This window comes from Dipodomys spectabilis, unplaced genomic scaffold, assembly GCF_019054845.1.
Source record: "Dipodomys spectabilis isolate Male_0828 unplaced genomic scaffold, ASM1905484v1 ptg000017l, whole genome shotgun sequence".
Taxonomy (NCBI): domain Eukaryota; kingdom Metazoa; phylum Chordata; class Mammalia; order Rodentia; family Heteromyidae; genus Dipodomys; species Dipodomys spectabilis.
Window position 1 is genome coordinate 12,854,863 of NW_024870694.1, and position 25,209 is coordinate 12,880,071.

Consider the following 25,209-nt stretch of genomic DNA (forward strand, 5'->3'; position numbering starts at 1 on the left):
CAATCAAAATTAGGACACCCATTTCAGAGACTTGCTCAGCCACTCAAGTCTATGGTTAGATCCTCAAAACCCTCCTCTGAGTTGTGGAAGGGTGATACTCTTTTCTTTTCTTTCTTTCTTTCTTTCTTTCTTTCTTTCTTTCTTTCTTTCTTTCTTTCTTTCTTTCTTTCTTTCTTTCTTTCTTTCTTTCTTTCTTTCTTTCTTTCTTTCTTTCTTTCCTTTTTCTTACAAGAACAAAACAAAACCCCAAACCAAACAAAAACAGCAACAACAAAAAACCTCCCAGAATTTAAGGGCTATCCTGTCACAGAGCTGGTTTAAGCTTACTGGTGCATCTCCTCTGGAATCTATATGCTCACCTCATTGTCATTGTGCCCAATTTGATCTTATGCTTGTGACATGTTTTTACTGTTAAAATACATTTTATTTGTCTTGACTCAGGTTGGCCAGATCTTTTGAATAATCTGTGTTCTTGTTTCTGTTTAGACAGGTACCTTAACGAGGGATGGCTTGGATCTCTGGGGCGTCTTGCCTTGTGATAAAAATGGGTGAGTTCCTTATGTGAATCATATTGTAATTTCTTTCTTTTCAGAATTCCATGTTCATTGCCAAAACTACTAGTGAAGACATTTGGATGTTGGCAATATTAATTTCATTTTTTTCCCTCTTGAATTCTTTCAGGTGTCCCTGAAACATGTGTCTTATCCCCCACTCACACCCAGAAGATAAAGGGGGAATTTTGACACAGAATAAGTAACATAGAGACTATTAGGGCACTAATAGTCTTTAAGGTATAAACAAGCTTTAATGGTCTAGGAGGAGGGAGTACGTTGCCTTGAACTGATTTTGTGCTTGGATTCCAGGAAGAGCAAAAATCTGTGGGACTGTAGCTAGTGTACTCATTTTCCATGGCATTCACATTCTGGGAATTCTAGTTTCTGTTTCTGTTTTTTCTTTCTTTTTAATTAGTTTTCCACTTCCTATCAAGGATTTGCTCTGCTACACACTGTGGCCCTCTTGTGGCCATTTCCGAGTTTGCTTCTTTGCTAGTTACCGCTCATATGGTCTTCAAGATGATCATAATACTAAACAACTTGCATTTGACAGTGACATCTTGTTTGAAAATGGCATCATTTTCTGGTAAACCTTAAACCTGAATGATAAAGCACTGTATCCGCAAAAGGTATATCATGGTGTTCTATGGAAATTCGGTTAGCGAAATACAGAGAAGCCACACTTTAAAAAGTTGGATTGGGAGTCTTTATTAAAATGCCAGCATCTGCAAGTGGACTCATGTCCCCAAAGACTTGCAGCCCCGAATGCAGATAGCACAGAGTTTATAAAGGCAAAATAAAGCCCCCACATATGGTATGAGGAATTAAACACAACGAAAGTGTTTTACATAAGCAAAGCAAGCCAGGTGAGGAACAATTAGGAGCTTAAGGCAAGGTGCTAAGATAGCTTTACTTAGATCAAGTATCCATATTTCCGTGGTTCTTTGATGCAGAAGGCATGACATACTTTTATCCATAAAATATTTTAACTGTATTTGGTTAAACCATTGGCACAGTAGAATGTTATTTGTAAACAAATCTATATTCTAGGTTAAAGAAAAACACAATCCTGGAGCTTCTAATCACTTCAGTCTAGTCTATAGAAGAAACGTCTCCTAAATCTTATGCTTTCTAGAATTCTCTTTATTACTATTAAGAGGATGAGTTTGGATGTATGTATACTTGATTTCTTTGCTCAGTTTCTGTTAAAATTTATTCAAGTATATGGGCATGTTGAGACCCCCCCCCTTTTTTTTTATGCCTGGGTACTCTCCCTGAGCTTTTTTGCTCTAGTGGTCTGTTACTTGAGCCACAGCTGTACTTGCAGGGTTTTGGTGGTTAATTGGAAATAAGTATCACAGGCTGTTCTGCTAATGTTGGCTTCTAACAGTGATCCTTGGGATTATAGCTGTGAGCCACCCAGCACCTGTCTGCCTGTTCTTTCCTTTTTTTATATTTGTGTCCTTTATGTGAGAAAACTACACGAGGCACATATCGTAAGTATGTGTTAACTGTCTATCTGGAAACAATTAAATATGTTCTATCTTTTGAATGCTCTACTTCTGGAATTGATATTATCCACAATACTTTGGAAATGCTACGTGTCACATTGGCTGATTATACTTCAATAAGCGCAATTAATATGAGGTGCAGGTTAATGGTTTTGTAAGCCTGACTCTCTTCCTCTTGTCCTTTCTTCCATCCTCTATTCAAAGAGGGCAGAGCTGGCTGCAAATGTGTCAGACAGCAATTTGTGTAATTTAAAAAAAGGTTTTATATTTTATTATTGTCAATAACTTGTACAGAAGGATTTCATTTTGGCTTCTCCATATATATGCATAGTATATCAAAGTACATTGTTATACACAAATATGTATATGTATGTATGTATTAATACATGATTCTGTGTGTTTACACGTATGCTTATCTTTTGGATCTGGTATCCACATAAAACCTTAATGTAAATAATTTGATGAATTTGATTAGTGAAATGAAAGAAAATAGATTTAACTCTGCCACTACTTATTCTGTAAGTTATTAACTATCTGCAGAGTAAGGGAGAACTCAGCTCTAAAATTTCTTACCCTGTGACAGAGACTTTAAGCCGTTGAATTCTACCTGGGCTTGCAAATCATAAATACTCAAATAGAAATACAATACAGAGGTCTACATATTTGTTGTGACAACCAGAATCTGGCCCGACCCTCTGACATTTAGAATTACATTGTCAGAATTTTAGACTGATGATCAGGATGTGTGTCATTATAAAAAATAAGATTTTCTTTTCCTGATCTGTGCTTTGATTTTCAGTAAGAGTTTAAGCTTCTGTTTTCCAATACTGCTGTTGATCACCTTCCTTTTAGAAATTTGCTAAAATACCATATGGCAGATTGTAAACCACTAAGATGGCATATTCTTTGACATATAATAGTAGGTAGGTAGGAACAAAAGGGTCAATCATAAGTCAAAGGTTTTGAACTCTTAGTGCGACATAAAGAAAGTTGAATGCAAACTCCAGGAAGCAATATGGCAGAACTTCTGAGGTTAATAGTGTAATTATCAGTGATTTTAGAAAACAAAAGCTATAGCCACCTAAGACTGTACTTCATGAAATGCAGTGTTCAAAGTGGGCTCTGGTGGACTGTGCCTATAATCCCAATTACTTGCGGGGGTTAAGATGAAAAAGATCAAGGATCCAGACAGCCCAGGCAGAAAAGCCCACAAAACCCCATCTTCATAGAAGGAAGGCCCCATACAGTATCTTATGCCTGTGGCTCAGCCTAGTGGTAGAAGTTAGAGTATAACTGATCCACAAATAAGAAAGAAAATGACAGGTGGAGGAAGGACATCAAGCAGATTCTGAATGGCAGACTTTGCTTTACATAGGATGTCATCTCTGCTACTCAGATGTGCTTCAAATGTGAACGGCTGCTTTGCAGGCCAAATACTGCACTGCATATACAAGAAGGGACTGGCTAGTAAGACTGCAGCGGGCAAGTTGCATTCTGCTAGTGGGGCTGAGGTTGAACTCAATGATGTCTACTCTGTATTAGTGAAGGAGCTATATGTATGACCTTCCAATTGTTTTCTCATAGATTGTAGATGAGGCCACTTTCCACAGGAAGTGCTTGGGATCAATATGGCAATCTGGACCCTAGATGCCAGAGCTGAAGAGAGGGGTGGACAGGTGTGGGTGCTCATTTCTTTTTTAAAATCTGTTTTTATTTTGTTTATTTGTTTATTTATGGTTTACATTTTAATTTTATGGAACAAATAGCCAATATCATGTTTCATTTTTTAGTACAGGTAAGACTTGCTTTTCTAAAACTTATGTGTTTATTATCTTTAAGTAGTTGTACAAAGGAGTTACCATTCAACAAATCAGTTTATAAGTACCCTGCATCTTGCTCAATGTTATCTCTTTTATCCATCCCAAGCCATCATTTCTTTACTATAATCACCTTGTAGATTTCCAGGAACCAACTCATATACTCATTTACTTATAATATTTCTTTTCTTGATTGCCTACTGTGGGTCAGACATCAAATATGTTAGGAATGAATTATGGAAGAAACTCCTCACCCTGAAAGATTGGTCAAAGGGGTTATACCTTCACTCCACTAGTATCGGAGCTGATCTATCCTGTTTACAAAGTTAGGAAACGTGGCCTAGTAGTTGTGATGAGAGTGGAGGATCTCACCTGGTAGAACACTTGCTTAGCAAGTGCAGAGCCTTGAGTTCAAATCCCCACTAAGGCTTAAAAAAAGAATTTGAAAGAACCTCAGGGTTAGTTCTTATATTCAGTAAATTTACCTACGGATGATGGTTGAATGAAGTACTCTTAATTTGGGAGTACTGGAGAGTGGTATGTAATGCATCAAGGCATATTAAATAAAAGATGTTCACTTCCCCAAAGCTCCAATTTTACCATGAGGGAATTAGGACTGAAGCTTTTCTCTTTCTCTCTCTCTCTCTCTCTCTCTCTCTCTCTCTCTCTCTCTTTCTCCTTTAGTTTCCAGGAAATCCACAACTTGGCCTCAGGCAAGACTTTGCCCTGGAGTCCACTGTGTGCAGCTATGGCCAGCTGCCATTCTTTGATTATTCTTGATGGGACCATCCAGGGAGACCCTCTGGATCTCAAAATGTTCGAAGCCACCACCTGGGTAAGCCTCAGCCGTTCAGAAAATCTAAGAGGCTTCTAGAATACCAGCCCAACACAGGCTTTATCACAGCCATTTAATACTTATAAAAATGTAATATGGAATGAGGCTACAGTAAGGCTAAGCGGCAAATAGTAATATCTTACATTGGTAGGATTGTTGCAAAGATTAAATGGGACAATGAATTAAAAAGCCTTGGTACAGTGCTTGGCACATATTGTAAGTTAACTAATATTAATATCATTGTAATACCTATATCATTATTTATCAACTCTACTGCTATTTTTAAAGATTATTATGAGGTTTATTAAAGGAACCATATTCCCCCCCCCCCCAGAGGGGGCACATGGTACCTTTCCCTATCCCGGTAGCAGGAGGGTCTGGGGGCAGGAAGTGAGTTAGGTGGGTGCTCAGGTGGGTCTGGGTAGAGAGAGGAAGTGGCCAGATGTATGGCCCGAACTCCAGGGCAGGGAGGAGCTCAGGTATTTGTGGAGCTGAGGATCAAAGGCGGGCATAATGCTAACATTTCCCCACTTTGTTGTTTAATAAAAATAGGGGTACCAGGCCGGGGGTATGGGCGGAGGTTGTTTCTTCTGTAGCTACTACCTGTTGTAAAGGGGCAAAGTAGTCAGGAGTTCCTGCTTTGTTGTACGGTACCCAGCTAACCAACAAAACAGGAGCCTGTACTGCTTTTTAGTAAGTGAATTATTTATCCCAGTTTTTCTTCCTTTTTTGTTGTAGCTGAATTCAAGTTTTATTTCCTTTTTATTTCTTAAAAAAATAACTTTAAGTAGTTGTATAAAGGGGTTTCCATTAACTTTTGAGTATAATGCATTTTCTGTTAGATTATGAGTACAATGCATCTTGATCAGTGTCATCCCTTCCATCATTCTTCCCCCCATCTATCCCAACTCTTTCTGCAGTCTACAAGCAACATTTGCTTTCAAAGTTTTCTAGAATTAATTCAGTGAGGAGATGGATACATTAATTAGCCCAGCAGAATATCTGTACAGTATATTTTTTGATCAGGACCTTACATTGTGTCCATAAATACACACAATTACATTTCAATTAAAAATATATAATGAAAAAGATGTTTTCCAGAACCTGGGAATTTGGAAACACTCTTTTCCCCCAAGGTTTGATCAAACCCACAGACTCTGTGTGGCCACAAGTTTTATTCCTGTTAACACAGTATCTTTTTTTTTTTTTTTTTTTTTTTATCAATTTTGTAAGTTAGAGAATGACACGAAGAAAGGCCCATTGTTGATTACTGTTTTCCTCCTGGGACTTTGAACCAGATTTAAGAGCAAATATTATAGTGCAGGAGGTTCTTCCAGTTCTAGATTCAGCTCTGCTCTCACTTCATAACCTTATGAAATTCTTGTATTGAGGCCTTGGCTCTCACGACCATGGTGTTCTTGTAAAACAAGAGAAAGAGCTAGAATCTGTTCTTTAAAAGAAATCTGTTCAAAAGCACTCTTAAAAAAACTAAATAGCTGGAGTTGCTCTGGCTGAGCTAGGTGTGTGTGGTGGGGGAGGAAGTAGGAATCAGGAAACATATGTCCTCAACTATTCAGACACCATTCCGTCTCTGCAGTTGTTTCCAGACTAGGCCCTGGGACCCATGATGAGCACCTGTGTCCTTCCACCAGTAGCAGAATGTGATTTCATAGCAAGGTGTAATTTTGCCAATCCCCTTCATCCTTGCTGGATTACTGTTTCTATATCTCTAAATTGGGATTACAACTTCCTCACTGAGATCTTTGTTTTTCAGCCACTTGATGAGATGATTACAAAGTGCTTCGATATCTTTAGGTAAAGGGTTCCTTCGACTATAATTTAGAGTCATTATTATAGTAATTAGGGGATGTTAGCCATGTACATCCGTGTCCCAGCCCCATCCACCTTGTCCTAAAGGACCATCAATCTGAAGTAGACAGGTAGGGAATGGCAGGATCAACAATGTACTGCACTCAAAGAAAAACAGCACGGTGCCTGCTTCATACAAAATAAGTCTGGCCATTCAGGCTCACCATTTTCAAGTTAAGCTCTTCAGAAATAGAAATGAGCCTTTGTGCACCACATTCCAACAGAGAAAGTTGGATAAATTGCATGAATAATTCAGGCGCATCTGTCCTTCAAGTTCTGTAGCATTTCCAATGCATTGTTTTATTTTTATTTACTTTGTTGCTAGGGTGGGTAGAATATGTCTGGCTCACCTCCTTCTAGCAGAGGGCAGAGGTGTTATAAGCATATTGAGCTGGTTGGAAGATTTTCTTAAGGGCAAGGCTTGAGCACAGAATCAATAGATGACAATAAGCAGACGTCTGCAGTGGAATATCTCATTTGTGAAATAGGAAATGGCAATTTCTGGGGATGATTTCCACATCAAGGGAGTTCCAGCACATGCCATGGTAGTGAAGCCCTGCAAAACAGCCAACCAGGTAAGCCAGTATGCCGTTCACCCCCCAACACCCAAACACAATGGAAACTCCCTCTGACACACAATTTTTGAAAGTTCACAAGTTCACAGCTGTGACTCTGAATTTCAGGGGTGAAAAATGATGAGTTATTTTCTCCTTTTGTTTTTCTTTTTTCCTCTCTCTCTCTTTCTCTCTCTCTTTCTTTCTTTTGTGCTGGTTTTAGCCCTGGGTACTATCCATGAAAGGTGTGTGTGTGTGTGTGTGTGTGTGTGTGTGTGCGTGTGTACTCTAATGCTTGAGCCACAGCTCTACTTCTGGCTTTTTTGGGTGGATAATTGTTGATAAACATTTTATGGACTCTCCCATCTGGGCTGGCTTTGAACTGCTGTCCTCATAGGCTTATGAGTAGCTAGGATTAAGGACATGAGCCACAGGTGCTCCTCCTTATGTTCTAAAATAAGAATTAAAAGAGGAGTAGTGAATTCCTAGTAACTAGAAATTGTACCAGTATATTCCTCTTGCTTTCCCATCCCTCACCCAGGTTCCCATGGATGGAATTGCAATCCTGCACCAGTTCCCATTCTCATCAGCTCTGCAGAGGATGACAGTCATTGTCCAGGAGATAGGAGGGGACCGACTAGCATTTATGAAAGGTGCACCAGAAAGAGTGGTCAGCTTTTGCCAACCTGAGACAGGTTGGTGGACAGGCTTGAATTCCCATGGGCAAATCTGTATTTATAGCCAAATCTGTCCCCCCCTACACCTGATCCTAGAATCCAGCTGCTGACTAGTCATCACTAATTGGTTGATTCTTTGCAATTCCAGCTCAATACCCACATCATACTTACCTTCCTCCCTTGCTGTAATTCCCAATTTACCATCTTGGGTAATGGTACCCTAATTCTAGAATCATCCCTGATTCCTCTCTGTCCCTCAGTGCCTTTGTGTTATCCACTGATAATCCATGGTTCTGTTACTGCATCAGTTCAGGCTGTACCATGTTTCATTATTTCAATACTTGGTAAATTGTCTCCCTGCTTCCAATCATATCCCAGGAGGTGACCTGATAGGGAATTCCATCACAGCTACATTAATTTTCTTTTGCTTTGACTTCTTTCACTGTTATCCCATAGGCTGTAACCTACATTCCCATAGTCGTAGAGAATCATAGACACTGACTTTGCTATCTGTCTTTACTATCTGAACTTTTCCCCTTTGCCTTTCCATTCTTCTCTTCACATTCTGTGCTTCCCCTGAGCAGAGCCAACTGCTCAAGGCTTGCTGTCGCATGCTCTGCAGGGAGGACACAGTGGTCCCTCAGCTGCAAAGCGCTTTTCTTGCTTCACCTCCTCACTTCCTTCCAGCCAACTATTACCCCCCTTTCAAGCACTTCTCTGTCTTGATGTGACAGCTGGATCACAGCCATGATCTTCTTTGATTATAGAATTAGTATAGTAGCTGTTACCCAACTCAACAGAGAGCCTTAGAGCCAAGCTTCAAGTTTATTCTCTGTACTACTAAAGCCTAACAAATAGCTGACCCTCAACAAATATGATGAGTAAACTGGAGAGAAAGAATTCTTCATGTTCTCTATCTTTTTTCATGTTTAAAATATAGTACCATGTCATGTCAGCTTCACCGGAGTCTAAGAAGTCATCCTTGACAATATCTTATGACTTGTTCATGTAACATTTTTAGAAGAATTGTTTGTAATGACTTTTTCTGCCTAAGTAAATGCCACATACTAATCCTGTGTTGTTTTCTTAACAGTGCCACCTAGTTTTATTAGTGAACTGCAGATTTATACAACACTGGGTTTCCGGGTCATAGCTCTAGCCTACAAGAAGCTGGAATCTGACCACCATACAATTGCTTTGAAAAGGTAAAGGAGAAGAGTTTCATAAAACTAGATGCTATGGTGGGAAGGTGACATACCAGATGGGGATGGGACTCAAGGGTGCTGGACAGGTGCACGCAGCAATGGGGCTATTCAGCCTTTGTGCATGAAGTGTCTCTAAGTATTGCTAACCAGGGATCTAGCCATCCTTGCTATGTCAAAAATCTCAAAGCAGATGTGAATGCCAACAGAGAGAATTTAGGAGAAATAGTTGTATAAAATGTAAAATATAGTGCAATTCTACATCTTTGTAAAGACAGTCAGATGACAATAACTAGTGTTATAGGGTTTAGCATTGTGATCACACCCACATTTAGAGGAAAACTATAGTTGGTGGATTGTTTGGAAGTAATGAAACATAACATTTGCCTGATGAAGAGTAATAAAAATATACATCATAATGAAACAAGCAAACATATATTAGATTTATATAACCTAGGTAATATTTACAGAAAAATAGCTTCCTTGGGGAGCTCATCTCATTTTAGAAAGTGCGCACACACACACACACACACACACACACACACACACACACACACACGCCCCTTTACTTAGCTAGAGGTCTGACCAAGGACTATAGATCAGCTATTTAACTTCTGGGGGAAATCTAAACATAACATGTATGTAATATGTTTTCTAATATATATATATATATATATATATATGTTAAAACAGAACTGCTCAACAATTCAAAGAGACTGCAGTAATCATGATTCTACTTTATTTGTTGTGGTTTTATTTTCCACTGTTTTTAGGCTACCATGTTTATTTTGCTTTCAAAGCCATTTCCAACGCACTACTGGTTACACTGTTCTTGAGTTAATCAAGGTTCATTTGTTATTTTAACTTTAGAAAGCCTAACCTATCTGTTTTCAAAAAAAATTGGGCTCAACCTGCTGTAGTTATAACTAAATTTTAGACTCTTCAGTCAGTATACTAAGATAAAACTTACAAATAACTTATAAGTAACATTACCTGCACATAAAAACAAATGTTATACCTTCCTATAGAGTTAAAAGCAAAAAAAAAAAAAGTGAAACATAAACCTAGTAAAAAGTAGTACTTTAGTAAGTGCACATCTGGCTCCACTAAAACAACAGTGAGCAAACTGCTTGCATGAGAGATAGAATCATTGAGTCTGTGACAGCTACAGGTGCAGACTGATACAGGTGTGCTACCTAGTATAATCTCAAATGCCTTGAAGTTTAGACTCTGAGAAATAGTAAACAACTCTTTATAAAACTCCTAAGAGGGTCGTTACAGGTCCGAAAAAAGTCAATAGTGTGCAAGAATACTTCATGTATATTTGTACAGGATAGAGAAGGGAAGCATACAAAATGTGAGTCTTGTTTAAGGCTAACACAGTATAGGGTATAGTGGCATAACATTATAGTATCAACAGTGTAATCCTAAACCGACAGGATAAGTATAAGCAATTTTAGATGTTCATGAATATTTAGTAAAATATTCCAAAGGCAGGTAGGATGTGGAGTCATTCTCTCTGTGTTTGTTTTGTCTGTTTGCTTGCTTGCATGTATGTGTGCCTGGGTATGATTACTCAGGGTGTGTCCACCACTGATATCAGAATTACTTTGAATGTTTTTGGCCCACTTTATGCATAAATTTCCTTAAAAATCACATGGCTTTAAAGAGCATGAAGTATAATGCTACGGGTGGCAGATGTCACTTGCTATTGCTGCCATCATTCTTTACTAGTGTTAGATGCTTCCGGAGGAAGTATACTGGCTGTGCAGGAAGAAGGAAGAAAGAACATACTACCTCAAGGTTCAGAATTTATGAGTGTTCAAGGGAGTACATCTTATTTCTTGGGTCATGGGGAAAACAATGAGGGGGTGGTAGAGATAGCAGAAACCTAGAAGATTCAATGATGAGGTCATTACTGAATAAGGAAAGCCATGGACACACAGCAAGGCACTGGTGGGCTAAGAATAGAACCAGTCTGATTATCTTATTTACTGAAACCGACAAAGCTTGTATGTCAGAGCTAGAACTCCTACTAGTAAGGTGGGTCATGGAATATGTTAGATGTTTATCCTTCAGCCCTTCCTCAGCCTAATATGGAAACTTGTGGTTGGCCCATGTTGTATCATCTCTGACACTGTCTAATCCATGAAACCTGAGTATGAGGTTACAAGAATTATTGTAGGCCCTCAACCAGGCATTGGATAAGTTGTCCAAGAACCAGATCAAAATCACCTCCTCCAGGAAGGATTCTCCCGTTATCCTACCCAGAAATGATTGTACCCTCCTCTAAATCTCCATAGGACTCTGCTTTCTGCATCCAGCTTTAAGTATAAACAAAGTGATCTTTTCCTCATTGCTAAATATGGACTCTCTGGGGCCATGAGATGCTATAGCCTTGTCTCTGCATATTCCCTCTCTCTTTTTCTCAGTCCTGTTTGTGATACTTGTTAGTTGCTTAGTGAATACCAATGGAGCCTGAGTTTTCATTGAGAACCATATAAAAGAAAGGATTGTTTTTCTAGCTTGTGTGGCCACAAACAGACATCATCAGAACATTTCAACTGGGCACACCTTTTCCAAGCTCTTCCTGGGTGTGGTACCACGTGGGCATCAATAAATACAGCCTTGAATCAGATGGGATTGAGCTTAAGGAATATCAAGAGGTAGATGAAAAAAAGACTAAGAATGCTAATTATATGGGCAAATAAAATGTACCCAAGTGAAGCAAAAAGTAAGACAACCAAGGGAACAATTACTTCTATCTGGGGAAGCCTTTAACAGCAGAAAAGCATGTGAATTGTATCTCAAAATATAGGAATAATGTCAGCAGAAAATTATAGGACTTCATAACCATTTCCATAAAATAAGAAAGAAAGCCTAGAGAGCAGTTTGGAGCAACTGTCTGGAGATGGCTACATATTGAGCTTATCCATGGAGAGTAGATCAACTGAGCTGGAGCCAGGGTGGAATTAGTTAGTGAGAGATGGAGCTGGAGAGATAGTTTGGAACCAGATTGTCAAGAGGCTTAAATGTCAGGCCCAGAGCATTAGGAAAGCCATCCTTCAAAATCTGCTTTGAGCTGAGTACCTGAAACATTGTCCGTTTCCTGCTGCCCATTGAAGGAGGTATGAGAAGGAGGTATGAGGAGCATCAATAACAAAGTCATGACCAGGCTGACATGGGGGCCAACTTTTGAGATGGATAGGGCAAATTAGAGGGCTTTCAGGGAGATGCTTTCATCTGTATCAGAGCCAGAATTACTAGAGCTGGGGGTTTGTTCTTGTACATCTGTCTTAGTAACTGAATCATGGACAAGTGTTCCAAATCTCTAATGACAGGCAGCCCCACCCCCTCCATACTGAGTCTGGTAGACTGTTTCTGCAAGTGTCCTCGTAGACAGTAGGAACCTTGTAGAACTCATTTATTTGTAGAAACATCCATACTCTAAGGAGGAGAGGGAGATGAGAGGGAAGAGCTTGGACTTAACACAGGGGCCCCTTTTGTTGACCTGTATCATCCTTCCCGGGCTAACATGGACTTGATTATAGCCTTGGTTGCTAGAGAAACCAGCACTTTAAAAAATTTTTCTTCTGCTTCACTCATTTGTCACTTTGTATCCCAGCTAGAATGCCTCCTTGTGGCTAGTGAGTGAGGTCATGAAAATCAGGCAGGTAGGAGAGACTCGTGCATTCTTTACAAAGGTTAAAACGACGTTTGTTTGGTTGTTTGTTTCATAATTTTCCTTCCTTTTGATTCCATCCAACAAAAATCCCTCAATATCCCCTATGTCTCCTCCTGTTCTTTTTCAGGATTGTTCTTGGCACATAAATAGTAAATGAGACCAGGGCTTGAGTGAGTGGGACCACCCTGATAGGAATCTTTGTCTTTGCTTTTTTGTCTTAATTAGTGTAAGTAAGCTATAATGTGATATTTTGATTCAATCACTCATCTTTCTCTCTGCGTATATTCACACATATATACACATACACCTACATACACAAATACACATATAGTCTTACATACATATGTGTGTGTGTGTTTCTCCCTAGAGAGAAGGTAGAATCAGATCTAATATTTCTGGGGCTACTGATCTTGGAGAATCGATTAAAGGAAGAGACAAAGCCTGTCTTGGAAGAGCTCATCTCCGCTCGGATAAAAACAGTAATGGTCACAGGTATTGAACACAATATACAGTGAGAACTTGATGTAGGGATTGGCTGTTTAACAAATGTTGGTGGTTGTGATTACCTAATACAGGCCCAAGGCACCATTCTAGGTGCTGGAGACAGGCAACAGAAAGGCAAAGTTACAGCGCTCACATGGCCTCCTTTTCAGTGGGATAGGAGGGAAAAATATCAATCAATCAATTAATCACATACTGTGTTACAAGAAATGTATTGAGATAAAGTGTGCCTGACCATATGCTTAAGACATGGAAGATGAAAGAGGCTTCTCTGAGTGGTGACATTTGAAATAAGGCCTGAATGACAGATAGATAGGGACCATGCAAATGCAAACACTATGATTTTTATTGTCAAATGTTAGGAGAAGAAGGATGCTTAGCCAACATGTCTAGTAACTACACTGAAAGCCTGTCAATAAGAGCATCTATAACTGTGGTGATAAAAAGAATAGACTGTCTTTTCCACTTCTAAATCTAAACCCCTGCTTACACAAACTAGGAGTAATAAGAAGATCACTCAACAGACATGTGAAGTTTCTTAATGAAGGTTTTCAATGGAAAACATAGCTAAAAGATTATTTTATTGGGTTATATTTCACAAGTCAGTTAAGGAGTACATTTCTTTTTGGACAATGTCACCCCTTCCCTCACTTTCCCCCAGACTATGACTTTTTAATTGAGAAAGAAACTAGAGACAAACAATTGATTACCTGATTAATTCCTATTGTTTTATGTCAGTACTGGGGTTTGAACTCAGGTCCTCAAGCTTGTTAAATGTTCTTAGCACCAAACTTTACCTCCATCTCTGATTTTGTTGGTTATTTTTTCAGAGAGGATTTTGTTTCCTGCCTGGGATCATGCCTGGGCACAATCTGCCTATGTTAGGCTTCTAATCTAGCTAGGATAACAGGTGGGTACCACCATATCCAGCCAGCCCTCTTAGAAGAATCAGTCTCATGAACTTTAATGCCCAGGCTGGTCATCAATCTCCATCCTTCAGAATTTAGCCTTCCAAGTAGAAAGGATTACATGTGTGAGCCACAGGAATTAGGCTGAATTTTTGAGCATGTCTTACCACTGATGCCAGAGTCAGATATTTTTGACTCCATTGTTTCTATCATTAAGGCACAATACTTTCCCAGCAAAGTGTTGACCCCCATCCCTACTTCCCTTGTCAGAAACTCTAGAATATTTGTAATTCCTCTTTTGTACTTAGTCCTCCCTCATCCCTCATTCAAGCTCCCATGATCCAAGATCCAATATCCAAAATATTCTTACATTTTCCTCTCATAGTTCCCAGTCAGACCTTTATATCTTGAGTTGCTTTATCATTAGTTTCCCTTTTCCTATGCTGTTTCTATTTTCAAAAAGTCTTTACTGTTTATATTACACATTTTCACAATCTATCCATTGCAATTTACACATATAAATAAGAGTCCTTCACTATTCACCTGGCTCCTTTAATTCCTCTTTTCCTGATACTGAAATTTCTGTTTCCTTTGTTGTTTGCAAGAAAGGTGGGATAGAAGGATGATATGATCTGGTGCTGGTGGCTTATACCTGTAATCCTAGCTAATCAGGAGGCTGAGATCTGAGGGTTGTGATTTGAAACCCACATGAGCAGGAAAGTCAGTGAGACTCTTATCTGCAGTTAACCACTAGAAAACTAGAAGTGTCGAGGAGGCTCAAAGTTGTAGAGTGCTAGCCTTGAGCAAAAAGAGTTCAGGGACAGTGCCCAGGCTCCATGTTCAAATCCCACAGCTGACCGACCAAAAAATAAATTAAATAAAATAAGGATGATATAGTCTCTAATTTCTAGGTAATCTGGAATAACTTTCTCTATTTGACAGTTCTTTGTTTCTTTATGATCTGTATATAAGATTTATTTTTGCCTTTTGCCTTTTGGTATTATATAAATACAATGCCGATCCATTGTAGGAAACTTATTGTTTCATTCATGTAGTCATTATTATTTAACTTTGTGGTTTAGAAATACTAACAGGTTATGATCATATATTTGTCTTTTTCTTTTCTTACTAATTAAATTTGAAAGAAAGAACTTTTACTTTACCTTTTTTTCTCCCAGTAAAACGTCATCTATTGTTCATTAATTTGTTTCCCTTGTTCTCTATCATTATTTTTCATTCTGGAATTTCTATTATTCACATGGTAGCTCTCATACAAGTCTCCTAGGTCCATCCTTTAATTCCCTTTTCTTATGATTGTATTTACATTTTACAATCACAAGTCTCAATGTGGACTATCTTTTTCAAGTTATCTATTAAGTATTTATATTCTGTTTTGTGGTCAGTGTGGCTTTAGAACCCTAATGTTTTGATATTGCAGTCAAATTCCTCGATGCTTTCTTCCTCCTCTTTTCCTCTTCCTCCTCCTCCTTCTTCCTCTTAATCTTACTCTTCTTATCTTCTTCCTTCTCTTCCCCCTCCTCTTCCTCCTCCTCCTTTCTTTTTTGCTTATATGGGGTTTGAATTCAACACCTGTTAATCTCTCAACTTGCTTGCAAGGCTGGTGCTCTACTACTTGAAACACGCCTCCATTCCTGCTTTTTTACTAGTTACTTTAGACATAGGATGTAGCTCTGGATTAGTGGTTGTAGTGAATAAGTTTCCATGTCTTCTCCCAGTATTTGTCCATACTTTACAACTACAGGGGTTCCCAAAAGACAGGGTCTCTTGTGAAGTTTTAACTGTCTGATTAGCTCTGTGTAGGGTATCTCAAAACTGTGGGAAAAAGTGAGAAACTCCCACTTGTGGGTTGCTTTTCTACATTTGTCTCCCCAACAGTTTACATGCTTTTGTTTACTTTCTAATATTTTTTGGGTTTTCGCTTTTGTGTTTTGTTTTGATTTTTTCAGTTGTAATCAGAGGGAGTAGTGGATTCAGTCCATCCTGACTAGAAGCAGAACAACTGGGTGTTGTATTAACCCAAGAGGGAAATTCTAAAGGTTTTCAAAGCCCTTAGCAAATAGCAGAAATCGATTTACATTTTGCTTTTAGATTCCTACTTTCTTCTTCTGGGATACACATATGAATAAGTCATGAAGTAACTTGGTGAAAAGGAATCAGAGCAAGGAAAAGATTCATTTAGGCTGGGGCGGGGGGGAAACCCTAGAAATTACTTTCATTAATAAAAGAAGGACTGACACCTCATCCTGGCTTTAGCTTCATCTTGAGATGCCGTTCCTTTCTTGTAGGTGACAATCTTCAGACAGCAATAACGGTGGCCAGAAAGTCTGGCATGGTTTCTGAAAGCCAGAAAATCATTCTCATTGAGGCAAACGAAACACCCGGGCCTTCCTCAGCATCTATATCTTGGAAACTAGTTGAAGAAAAGAAACCTGTTCCACATGGGAATCAGGTATACTTGAAAACAGATTCTGTGGTGTTACTCAACTTGTCTTACAGTGTTGGCAAGTGACAGCTGTGATGGCACAGGTATCAAGGTGACCTAGACACAACACACTTCTCCAGATGGCTAACAAATATGCACTTCAATGAACTCAATTACGCCAGCTTCTCATATACTTCATACTGTGCTTTTCTAGGTGTTAAGACTAATCCATCCTTATACACATAAGACCTTGTCGTTGTATGAGAAAGAGTATAGTAAGCCAAGCTTACTGGATTCCCACATTTTCTCTTGTTTGTCAGCCACCCTGTTGGGTTCAAAGGGGATTTAGTCCTTAGTAGAGAGACTGCTGTGACTGGAAAATCAGATTATGTTTTCAGAGTAGGAAGAAAATTATTCATTTATCTCTAGGCTTGTCAGTATTCTATTTCCATTGTGTCCTTGTGGAACAATAATAATTCTGTAAGAAAAAAAATAGTAAGATCTCACTTCAGGGAGAGATTTGTTCAGCTCCAATGCTTTTGTATTTTACACTTGAAATGTGTGAAATGCACTGTTCTCTGGGACTCACTGAGATCAAATCAGGCTGAGACCAGGACATGAGTAAGGGTTACTTTCCTATTCACTTGTGATGGTGAGGTGCGAAGACTCATCCATTGAAGAGAAAGCTTTTTGAGGCATCAGGGCTTCAGGGTGAATTTTTAAGAGATATCTTAGACTGACATCCTTGCTTTTTCTCAGATAGAATGTGGTTCTAACCACTCTACCAAATGAAGGAATATAAAGTAATGGTGTCTTGCTTTGTAGGACAATTACATTAACATCAAGGAAGAAGTCTCTGACAATGGCGGAGAAGGAAGTTATCATTTTGCCCTCAGTGGAAAATCCTTTCATGTCATAAGTCAACATTTCAGCAACCTACTGCCAAAGGTAAGTATGAAGACAGCAGTGATCTCGCTGTGAAAACAGTGATCATGTATGTTACTTATTTAGCATGAGCCTAAACAATTTGAAACTTCCAACTATGCCTAGTTCTGCATAGATCACTGTGTATCCTATCAATAGACTTTACTAGTTAAGTATTGAACTGTCAGTATTAAGGACTGATTTTTGGTAGTTCTCACTAATTTCTCATCATGTAGGGTCTCATAATATAGCAGATATCTTGTAAATATGCAGAAGGAAGCCAAGAATAAAAGATTTCCATTAGATGTTTAGTGTATTTTCTATACAGAGGATATATTGAAGAAAGTCAAACAAAAACTTTTCTCATGAAGAGCAAACTTACCATATAGGGAAGGTAACTTATGTGTCAAAGAATGAAGACCATGAGTGAATACTAAGCTGACTTTATTGCCAAGTGTGGCAGAATGCCCATAGCTCTATCACAGAAGCATTTAGTCTAGAGACTGGACCTTTGGTGGATAGAGCTAATACAGGCATTTAGACCTCCAAACCATATGTGTTCCCTAGTTCAAGTTAGGTTTGGGATGACAGCGCATTTCATAAATGGTTGAGTCTAGATAGGATGACACAGTCATCCTAAGTTGGTCATCACTAAGTTAAGGTCAATAGGTACTATTTCATCTTTAGGCTATTTCCTGCTAGTTCTGAACAATTTCCAGAGAAGGAGTTGCTTCGTTTCCTTCTCCTGAAAGAAGTTCAGTTCTCAGACTCTCTTGGTTCCATTTCCATGAAACTCAGGTCCTTGTTTTTCATGGTAGCTAGACTAAATTCCAATAGGCCATTATTTTCGTGTGTGTGTGTGTGTGTGTGTGTGTGTGTGTGTGTAAAACTTTGGGCCTAGGCACTGTCTCGGATCTCCTTTTGCTCAAGGCTAGCACTCTATCTCTTGACTCACAACGCTATGTCAGGCTTTTTCTGTGATTAATTGGAGTTAAGAGTCTCATGGACTTTCTTGCCTGGGCTAGCTTTGAATTGTGATTCTTAAATCTTAGTCCCTGGGTAGTTAAGATTACAGGAATGAGCCACTAGTGCCTGGCTTTCATAAAATCGTCTTTACTGAATTTGGGTTACACTATTACTTCCTAGTGACAAAGATCTCAGTATCTGGTATACAGAACTAGGCTTGAACTGAGAGTTTCATGTTTGCTAGGCAACAACTAGCAAGGACACAGGCAATGACATTTATTTATTTATTTACTTATTTATTTATTGTGCCATCCCAGAGCTTGAACTCTGGGTCAGGTTGCTTTTCTTTAAGTTTTTATTTTCCTCCTCCCCCTCCTCCCCCTCCTCCTCCCCCTCCTCTTCCCCCTCCTCCTCCTCCTCCTCTTCCTCCTCCTCCTCCTCCTCCTCCTCCTCCTCCTCCTCCTCCTCTTCCTCCTCCTCCTCTTTCTTCTGCTCAAGACTAGTAGTACTCTACCACTTGAGCTACAGGTCCATTTTGAATTTCGTGCAATTTATTGAAAATAAGAGTGTTAGGGACTTTCCTGCCCAGGATGGCTTTGAAAAGTGATCTTCAGAACTCAGCCTCTTGAGTAGCTAAGATTACAAGGGTGAGCTACCAGTGCCTGGCTATTTAGAGAATGCTTTAAAGAGCAGAATCAGAAAAAAAAGAGTAGAATCTTGCTTTTGTCCCCTGGCTAGGCTTGATGATGATTCTTATATCTTTACCTCCCAAATCTCTGGATTACAGGCATGTAATCATCACAATATCTGTCTTAATATACACAAAAATGGTGTCTCAGGGACAATTTTTTTCATTCATGAGCATCACCACTTAATGTTCTGTTTTCAATTATGAAAAAAAAATCTGATTTTTTTAAATAGATACTGATCAATGGGACCATCTTTGCAAGAATGTCTCCTGGACAGAAATCCAATCTGGTGGAAGAATTTCAGAAACTGGAGTAAGTTCTTTGTTAGTTCAAGTGGTGTGAACTGCATGGTGGCCTGACAGTATCGGGGAGGGAGTATAGTAGGTCCAGAGAAACTCTCAGTTGGGCGAGGACAGTGATTCTTATCCAGGGCAAATGATAGTTATTACTTTATATTTGTAAATTATCATCACAAGTATAATAGAGAGAGTTACATAAAGAGATTACAGTAATATGAAAGCATTATTATAGGAAGCCTTATTTCTGACTCAAATCATACAAAAAGAGCTTCCATTTCTAGATGGAATGAATAGTTCAAATAAAACGTTTATAAGTTAAGATTCTACTTCCTGTTCTTGGAACTTACTTGTGTAGCCATGTTGAGCCATATCTTACCACTCTCTCTCCTCCATCTTCCTAGTCTATGACCCTGTCATTAGGGAAGCTTCTCAAGCTTCTCTAGATGGTTAAAAACAAAAAACAAAAACAAAAACCTCGAAGGAAATTAGTTACCTTACAGCACAGAGTGCTCGTGCTTTATGAAGCCTACTATCTATCTTTGTCAATAATTGCAAAGAGAAGTATTCATCCAGAGAAATGCTTTTGTTTCTTTGGTCAACTTTTAGATTGCGCACTATGCTTTCACTGACTGACAATAAGATGTTTTTGCTTTGTGTGTGTGTGTGTGGGTCGTGGGGCTTGCACTCTGGGCCTGGGCGCTGTCCCTCAGCTCTTCAGCTCAAGGCTAGCGCTCTACCACTTGAGCCACAGCGCCACTTCCGGCTTTTTTTCTTTTTGCTTATGTGGTGCTGAGGAATTGAACCCAGAGCCTCATACATGCAAGGCAAGCACTCTACCACTGAGCCACCTTCCCAGCTCTGATTATTTTTTTAAGAGAAGGTCTCACTATGTAGCCCAAGCTGCCCTTGAGTACAAGTGTTCACTTCCTCTTGTGTTAGTATTAATAGCACCTGATGCTTACTTATCACTTAGGCATTATAAGGCATTTCCTCATACAGCACTCCTTTCATATTGCCATCAGTTTATAGAGGAGGAAAGTGATGGTTAAGATAGTAAGGTAAACAGGTGAAAATCTAGATCTTCTGTTTGTAGATCTTGTTCCGTATCCACTATGCTGATCTCGGATCAAACACTTGTGAATATCCCTGTATCTAGGTAGCTGAGTCTGCCCTCTCTCTTGGAACATTCCAGTGCTCACAGGAAACAGTCAGGAATGGTGTGTTGCACTTTTAGTCTGTTGTAGAAGCTACCAAGTCCCATTTCACTTTTAATCAGACTCTTAGGGAAACCTCCCTTAACATAAATAATGTCTTCCCAATCTAAGTAGTGATAATGGCAGCTTTGTCTTTTTAGCTGGAGAAGTTAGCTGGCAAGATAGCTCTGATCTCCTTTACAATTCACATGGTTCCCTTTTAGTTACTTTGTAGGTATGTGTGGAGATGGAGCCAATGACTGTGGGGTAAGTCACTGCCAGTGTGTGTGTGTGTGTGTGTGTGTGTGTGTGTGTGTGTGTGTGTGTGTGTGTGTGTGGCGGGGAGCGGGGGGGGGAGAGAGGGAGGGACTGTTTCATAATCTCTCCAGAATTTCTGGTTGGAACCCTATGGATACAGTATCTACTGGGAAGTAACATTTCCATTCCTCATGATGCTGAGGGCTTGGGAGGGTTTTGACTAAGGCCACACAATGACTCAGTGATTGTTATAGACTCAGGAGGCAGAACTGGAGCCCCCACATCTTTGGCCAACAGTTCTCAGTGCCACATTTTTTTCTATGAACCAGGCAAAATGAAATCCAGTCACCTTCTTCTTGGTGTTAAGGCTCATGAGTAATCTTTTTTTTATTTTTATTTTTTATTGTGAAAATACTGTACAGAGGGGTTACAATTACATGGGCAAGATAATGAGTACATTTCTTATCAAGCATTGTAGCCTCCTCCTTTGTTTACCCTTCCCATCCCTTCCCAGCCTCCCCTCCGCCCCCACCAAAGTTGCAAAGTTCGTTTTGGACATGACAACTTGTACTTCTCATTGTTGCAACGGGTCCACCTGTATCCTTATTTAAACGACTTGTTTTTCCCCTTCCCCTCCACAAATTATATCGACATCAAATACAGTGAAAGCAGGGGTTATACTGTGGGGGAAGGACATACAAAGCAACAAAGAAATGATCTTATAAATGCTTTAGAAACAAATGCATGAAAGAAAAAAAAACATTTAAATACATATCTTAGGGTTCATTTTCCTAACATCACCTTATCTGACCTTTTCTGCTTGACTCATATATATATACTAGATATTGCAAATAAGGGAGACCATGGGACCTATGTTTCTTTGGGCCTGGCTTACTTAGGGACAGCTGGGTGTTGTCCCTCAGCTCTTCAGCTCAAGGCTAGCACTCTACCACTTGAGTCACAGCACCACTTCTGGCTTATTTCTTTTTGCTTATGTGGTGCTGAGGAATCGAACCCAGGGCCTCAGGCATGCAAGGCAAGCGCTCTACCACTGAGCCACCTTCCCAGCCCCACGAGTAATCTTATAGTCACAAGTGAAATGATTTATTTTTGTGGCCACAGCAGAGCAATGTGTGTCTACAAAAGCAATAAACTGAATCTTCGCTTTCAGGCTTTGAAAATGGCGCATGTGGGCATCTCTCTATCAGAGCAGGAGGCATCTGTAGCTTCTCCTTTCACTTCCAAAACTCCAAACATTGAGTGTGTACCTCACCTTATCAAGTAAGTTAACCCAGTATTGTGTTCTTTCTCTTGTCTTTTAGGTAAAGATTATGCTGCCTGGGAAAGATCAGTTAGTGCAACTTTGTGTTCCTATGTGGGGAAGGTGATTTATGGAAAAATGCCATCATTATACTACATTCTGTGCTTTCTACAAAGAACAGGAGAGAAGCTTTTCTTTTCTTTTTTCCTTTCTCTCTTTATTTCTCTTTCTTCCTTCCTCCTTCCTCCATCCCAACTCCCTCCCTTCCTCCCTCCCTTCCTTGGATGGAACTCTGCCACTTGAGCTATGCCCTGAATCCAGTTTTTTGTTGGTTATTTTGGAGATGAAGCTTCATGGAATGTTCTTCTCAGATTGGCTTTGAATCACTATCTTCCAAATCTCAGCCTCCTGAGTAGTTAGAACAATAGGCATGAATCATCAGCACTCAGCAAGCAGTGGCATTTCTAATGGGAGTCATTGGGTAGATTACTTTCAAGAGGATTGGAATCTAGAACTTGTTACTTCTTTGGAAGTGACAGTCATTTTCTTGATTTTTTTCAAGTGTGATTGTTTTTGTGCTTCATCTTGGAAGCTTGAGAGAAACTCATTTACCTCTCTTCTCTCTTGCTTTGCAAGGATTTTGGAGGCTTCTTTCCCACTTCAGTTTTCAAAATTTGTATTAATCTTTGCTACTCCCACTAAAATTTTGTCTGGTGCTTTATTTTCCCCAGCAGAATATGTGATTCTGCTCTATTTTCTTTGGATGAGAGAGAAAGCATTAAGGCTGTACTGGCTATTCTGAGTAGTAAATGCTTATGATCTAAACAATGATTTATAGTTGATAATACTTCAAAACATTCTAAAAATGTAGGAAGAGATAATATTTCCTTTATCAATAAGAGGGGGGCCCAGAGAAAACTGCTTAAGCATTCACAGAGTAGATTAGAACTGATTTTGTTTAACTGTGTTTAATCTACAGCTATACTTTTTAATATTGACTTTACTAGATTTTCCCATTTAAAATACTTTTAGTGTATTTGACTAATATCTATTGAGTGGGAACAGTGACAGACTTAAGAGAGATTTTATAAAAAAGGGACTTCTTACTGATTTTGGTTTTTTAAATTTTTTTTTATTGTAAAGATACTGTATAGTTATATGAGCAAGGTAATGAGTCCATTTCCTATTGAACATTGTTATACCCTCCTTTATATTTCCCCTACCATCGCTTTCTTCCCCAAATATTTCATCCCCTCTCCACCCACCCCAAAGTTGTAAAATTCATTTTCAACATACTGTCTTGTACATCTCATTGTTACAATGGGTCATCCTGTATCCGTATTTTAGTGTTTTGTTATTTCCTTTCCCCTCCCCAAATTAGAAAAATGCATATACAAGATGTAGGGCAACAGAATCAAATACAGTGAAAACAGGGGCTATAACATAGGGGAAGAACATACAAAAGAAACAAAAAAATCGCATAGTACATTATAAGTACATTAAGAAGAACAGTAACAGATAAAACCTATCTTGGGGTTCATTTTGCTTAGCAGCAGGTTATATGGTCATATGTACATTGCTTTTGACCTCTTCTGCTTGTCCTAGACATATACCGAAGAGGAAATAAGAATGGCCAATAGACACATGAAGAAATGCTCAACTCTCTAGCCATAAAAGAAATGCAAATCAAAACAACATTGAGATTCCACCTCACCCCAGTTAGAATGGCTATAATCAAGAAATCTAATGACAACAGATGCTGGTGGGGATGTGGCCAAAAGGGAAGCCTACTGCATTATTGGTGGGCGTGTAAACTTGTTAAACCACTTTGGAAAGCAGTATGGAGGTTCCTCAAAAGATTCCACATAGAGCTCCCCTATGACCCAGCAATCCCACTTTTGAGCATTTACCCAAACGATCACAAACAATGCCATACTAAAGCTACCAGCACAACCATATTTATTGCAGCATTATTCACCATAGCTAAGAAATGGAACCAACCCAGATGCCCTTCAGTAGATGAATGGATCAAGAAAATGTGGTATACACACACACACACAAACACACACACACACACACACACACACACACAATGGAATTCTATGCCTCCATCAGAAAGAATGACATTGCCCCATTTGTTAGGAAATGGAAAGACTTGGAGAAAACTATATTAAGTGAAGTAAACCAGACTCAAAGAAACGTAAGTCCCATGGTTTCCCTTATCTGCAATAACTAGTATATGATTTTTGTTAATATTGTCAAGAAAACACAATAGGTAATGTGAAAGGCTGGCTTGTGGCTTGGGTATGGGGCAGGGAGTGTCTTGGGAAAGGAAAAGAAATGACCTTCAGGTCATAAAGGGCAGTAGCAGCAAATTGATTCAGGAAAAGATCTGGTTTGAAGATCAGGTATTAGAATCAGAAAATCATTAGGACTGCAGGTAAGTTAAAACCCTCCCTATTTGATCTCCAAAGGAAATATGAAGTAGCATTCCACAAGTCATTTATTTTACACTTTACATACATATTCTTTACTAAAAGCCAACCAACAATAAACAAAGGACTTACGCATTGTGTCCAGTCTATTTAAACGTGATAAAAGACTAATTTATATGTAGACATTATTTTAGTTCAGTTGTAGAAAAAGTTGGGACTACCAAAGTGAAACTTGAATCAAACACTTCCCAAACTCCTGAAGTACTTGTTTGAAAATCACTTCAAAACCTGTAATTTCCTTTATATTCTTTATTGGATGGTGATGAGACCGAGACAAAGGTAGTGATTTTCTTTTTTTTTCTTTTTTTGGTCAGTCGTGGGGCTTGAACTCTGGGTTTGGGCGCTATCCCTCAGTTCTTCAGCTCAAGGCGAGCGCTCTACTGCTTGAGCCACAGCACCACTTCTGGGTTTCTACTGGTTTATTGGCGATAAGAGTCTCATGGACTTTCCTGCCCAGGCTGGCTTTGAACCCTGATCCTCAGATCTCAGCCTCCTGAGTAGCTAGGGTTACAGGCATGAGCCACCGGCGCCCGGCTGAAGGTAGTGATTTTCAAAGTCACATTAATGC

General features: G+C 39.2%; 1 protein-coding gene across 1 annotated transcript in view; it reads left to right on the forward strand.

The window, feature by feature from the left end:
• Atp13a4 (ATPase 13A4) overlaps nt 1-25,209 on the forward strand; it is a 95,238-nt gene that overhangs the window by 52,638 nt on the left and 17,391 nt on the right. Inside the window, exons 13-23 of the mRNA XM_042670323.1 lie at nt 487-548; nt 4,567-4,717; nt 7,075-7,161; nt 7,682-7,835; nt 8,911-9,022; nt 13,072-13,196; nt 16,420-16,583; nt 17,382-17,504; nt 19,368-19,447; nt 20,852-20,894; nt 22,057-22,166. Coding sequence (XP_042526257.1) covers nt 487-548; nt 4,567-4,717; nt 7,075-7,161; nt 7,682-7,835; nt 8,911-9,022; nt 13,072-13,196; nt 16,420-16,583; nt 17,382-17,504; nt 19,368-19,447; nt 20,852-20,894; nt 22,057-22,166 — 1,211 coding nt within the window. The remainder of the gene's footprint in view (nt 1-486; nt 549-4,566; nt 4,718-7,074; nt 7,162-7,681; nt 7,836-8,910; nt 9,023-13,071; nt 13,197-16,419; nt 16,584-17,381; nt 17,505-19,367; nt 19,448-20,851; nt 20,895-22,056; nt 22,167-25,209) is intronic.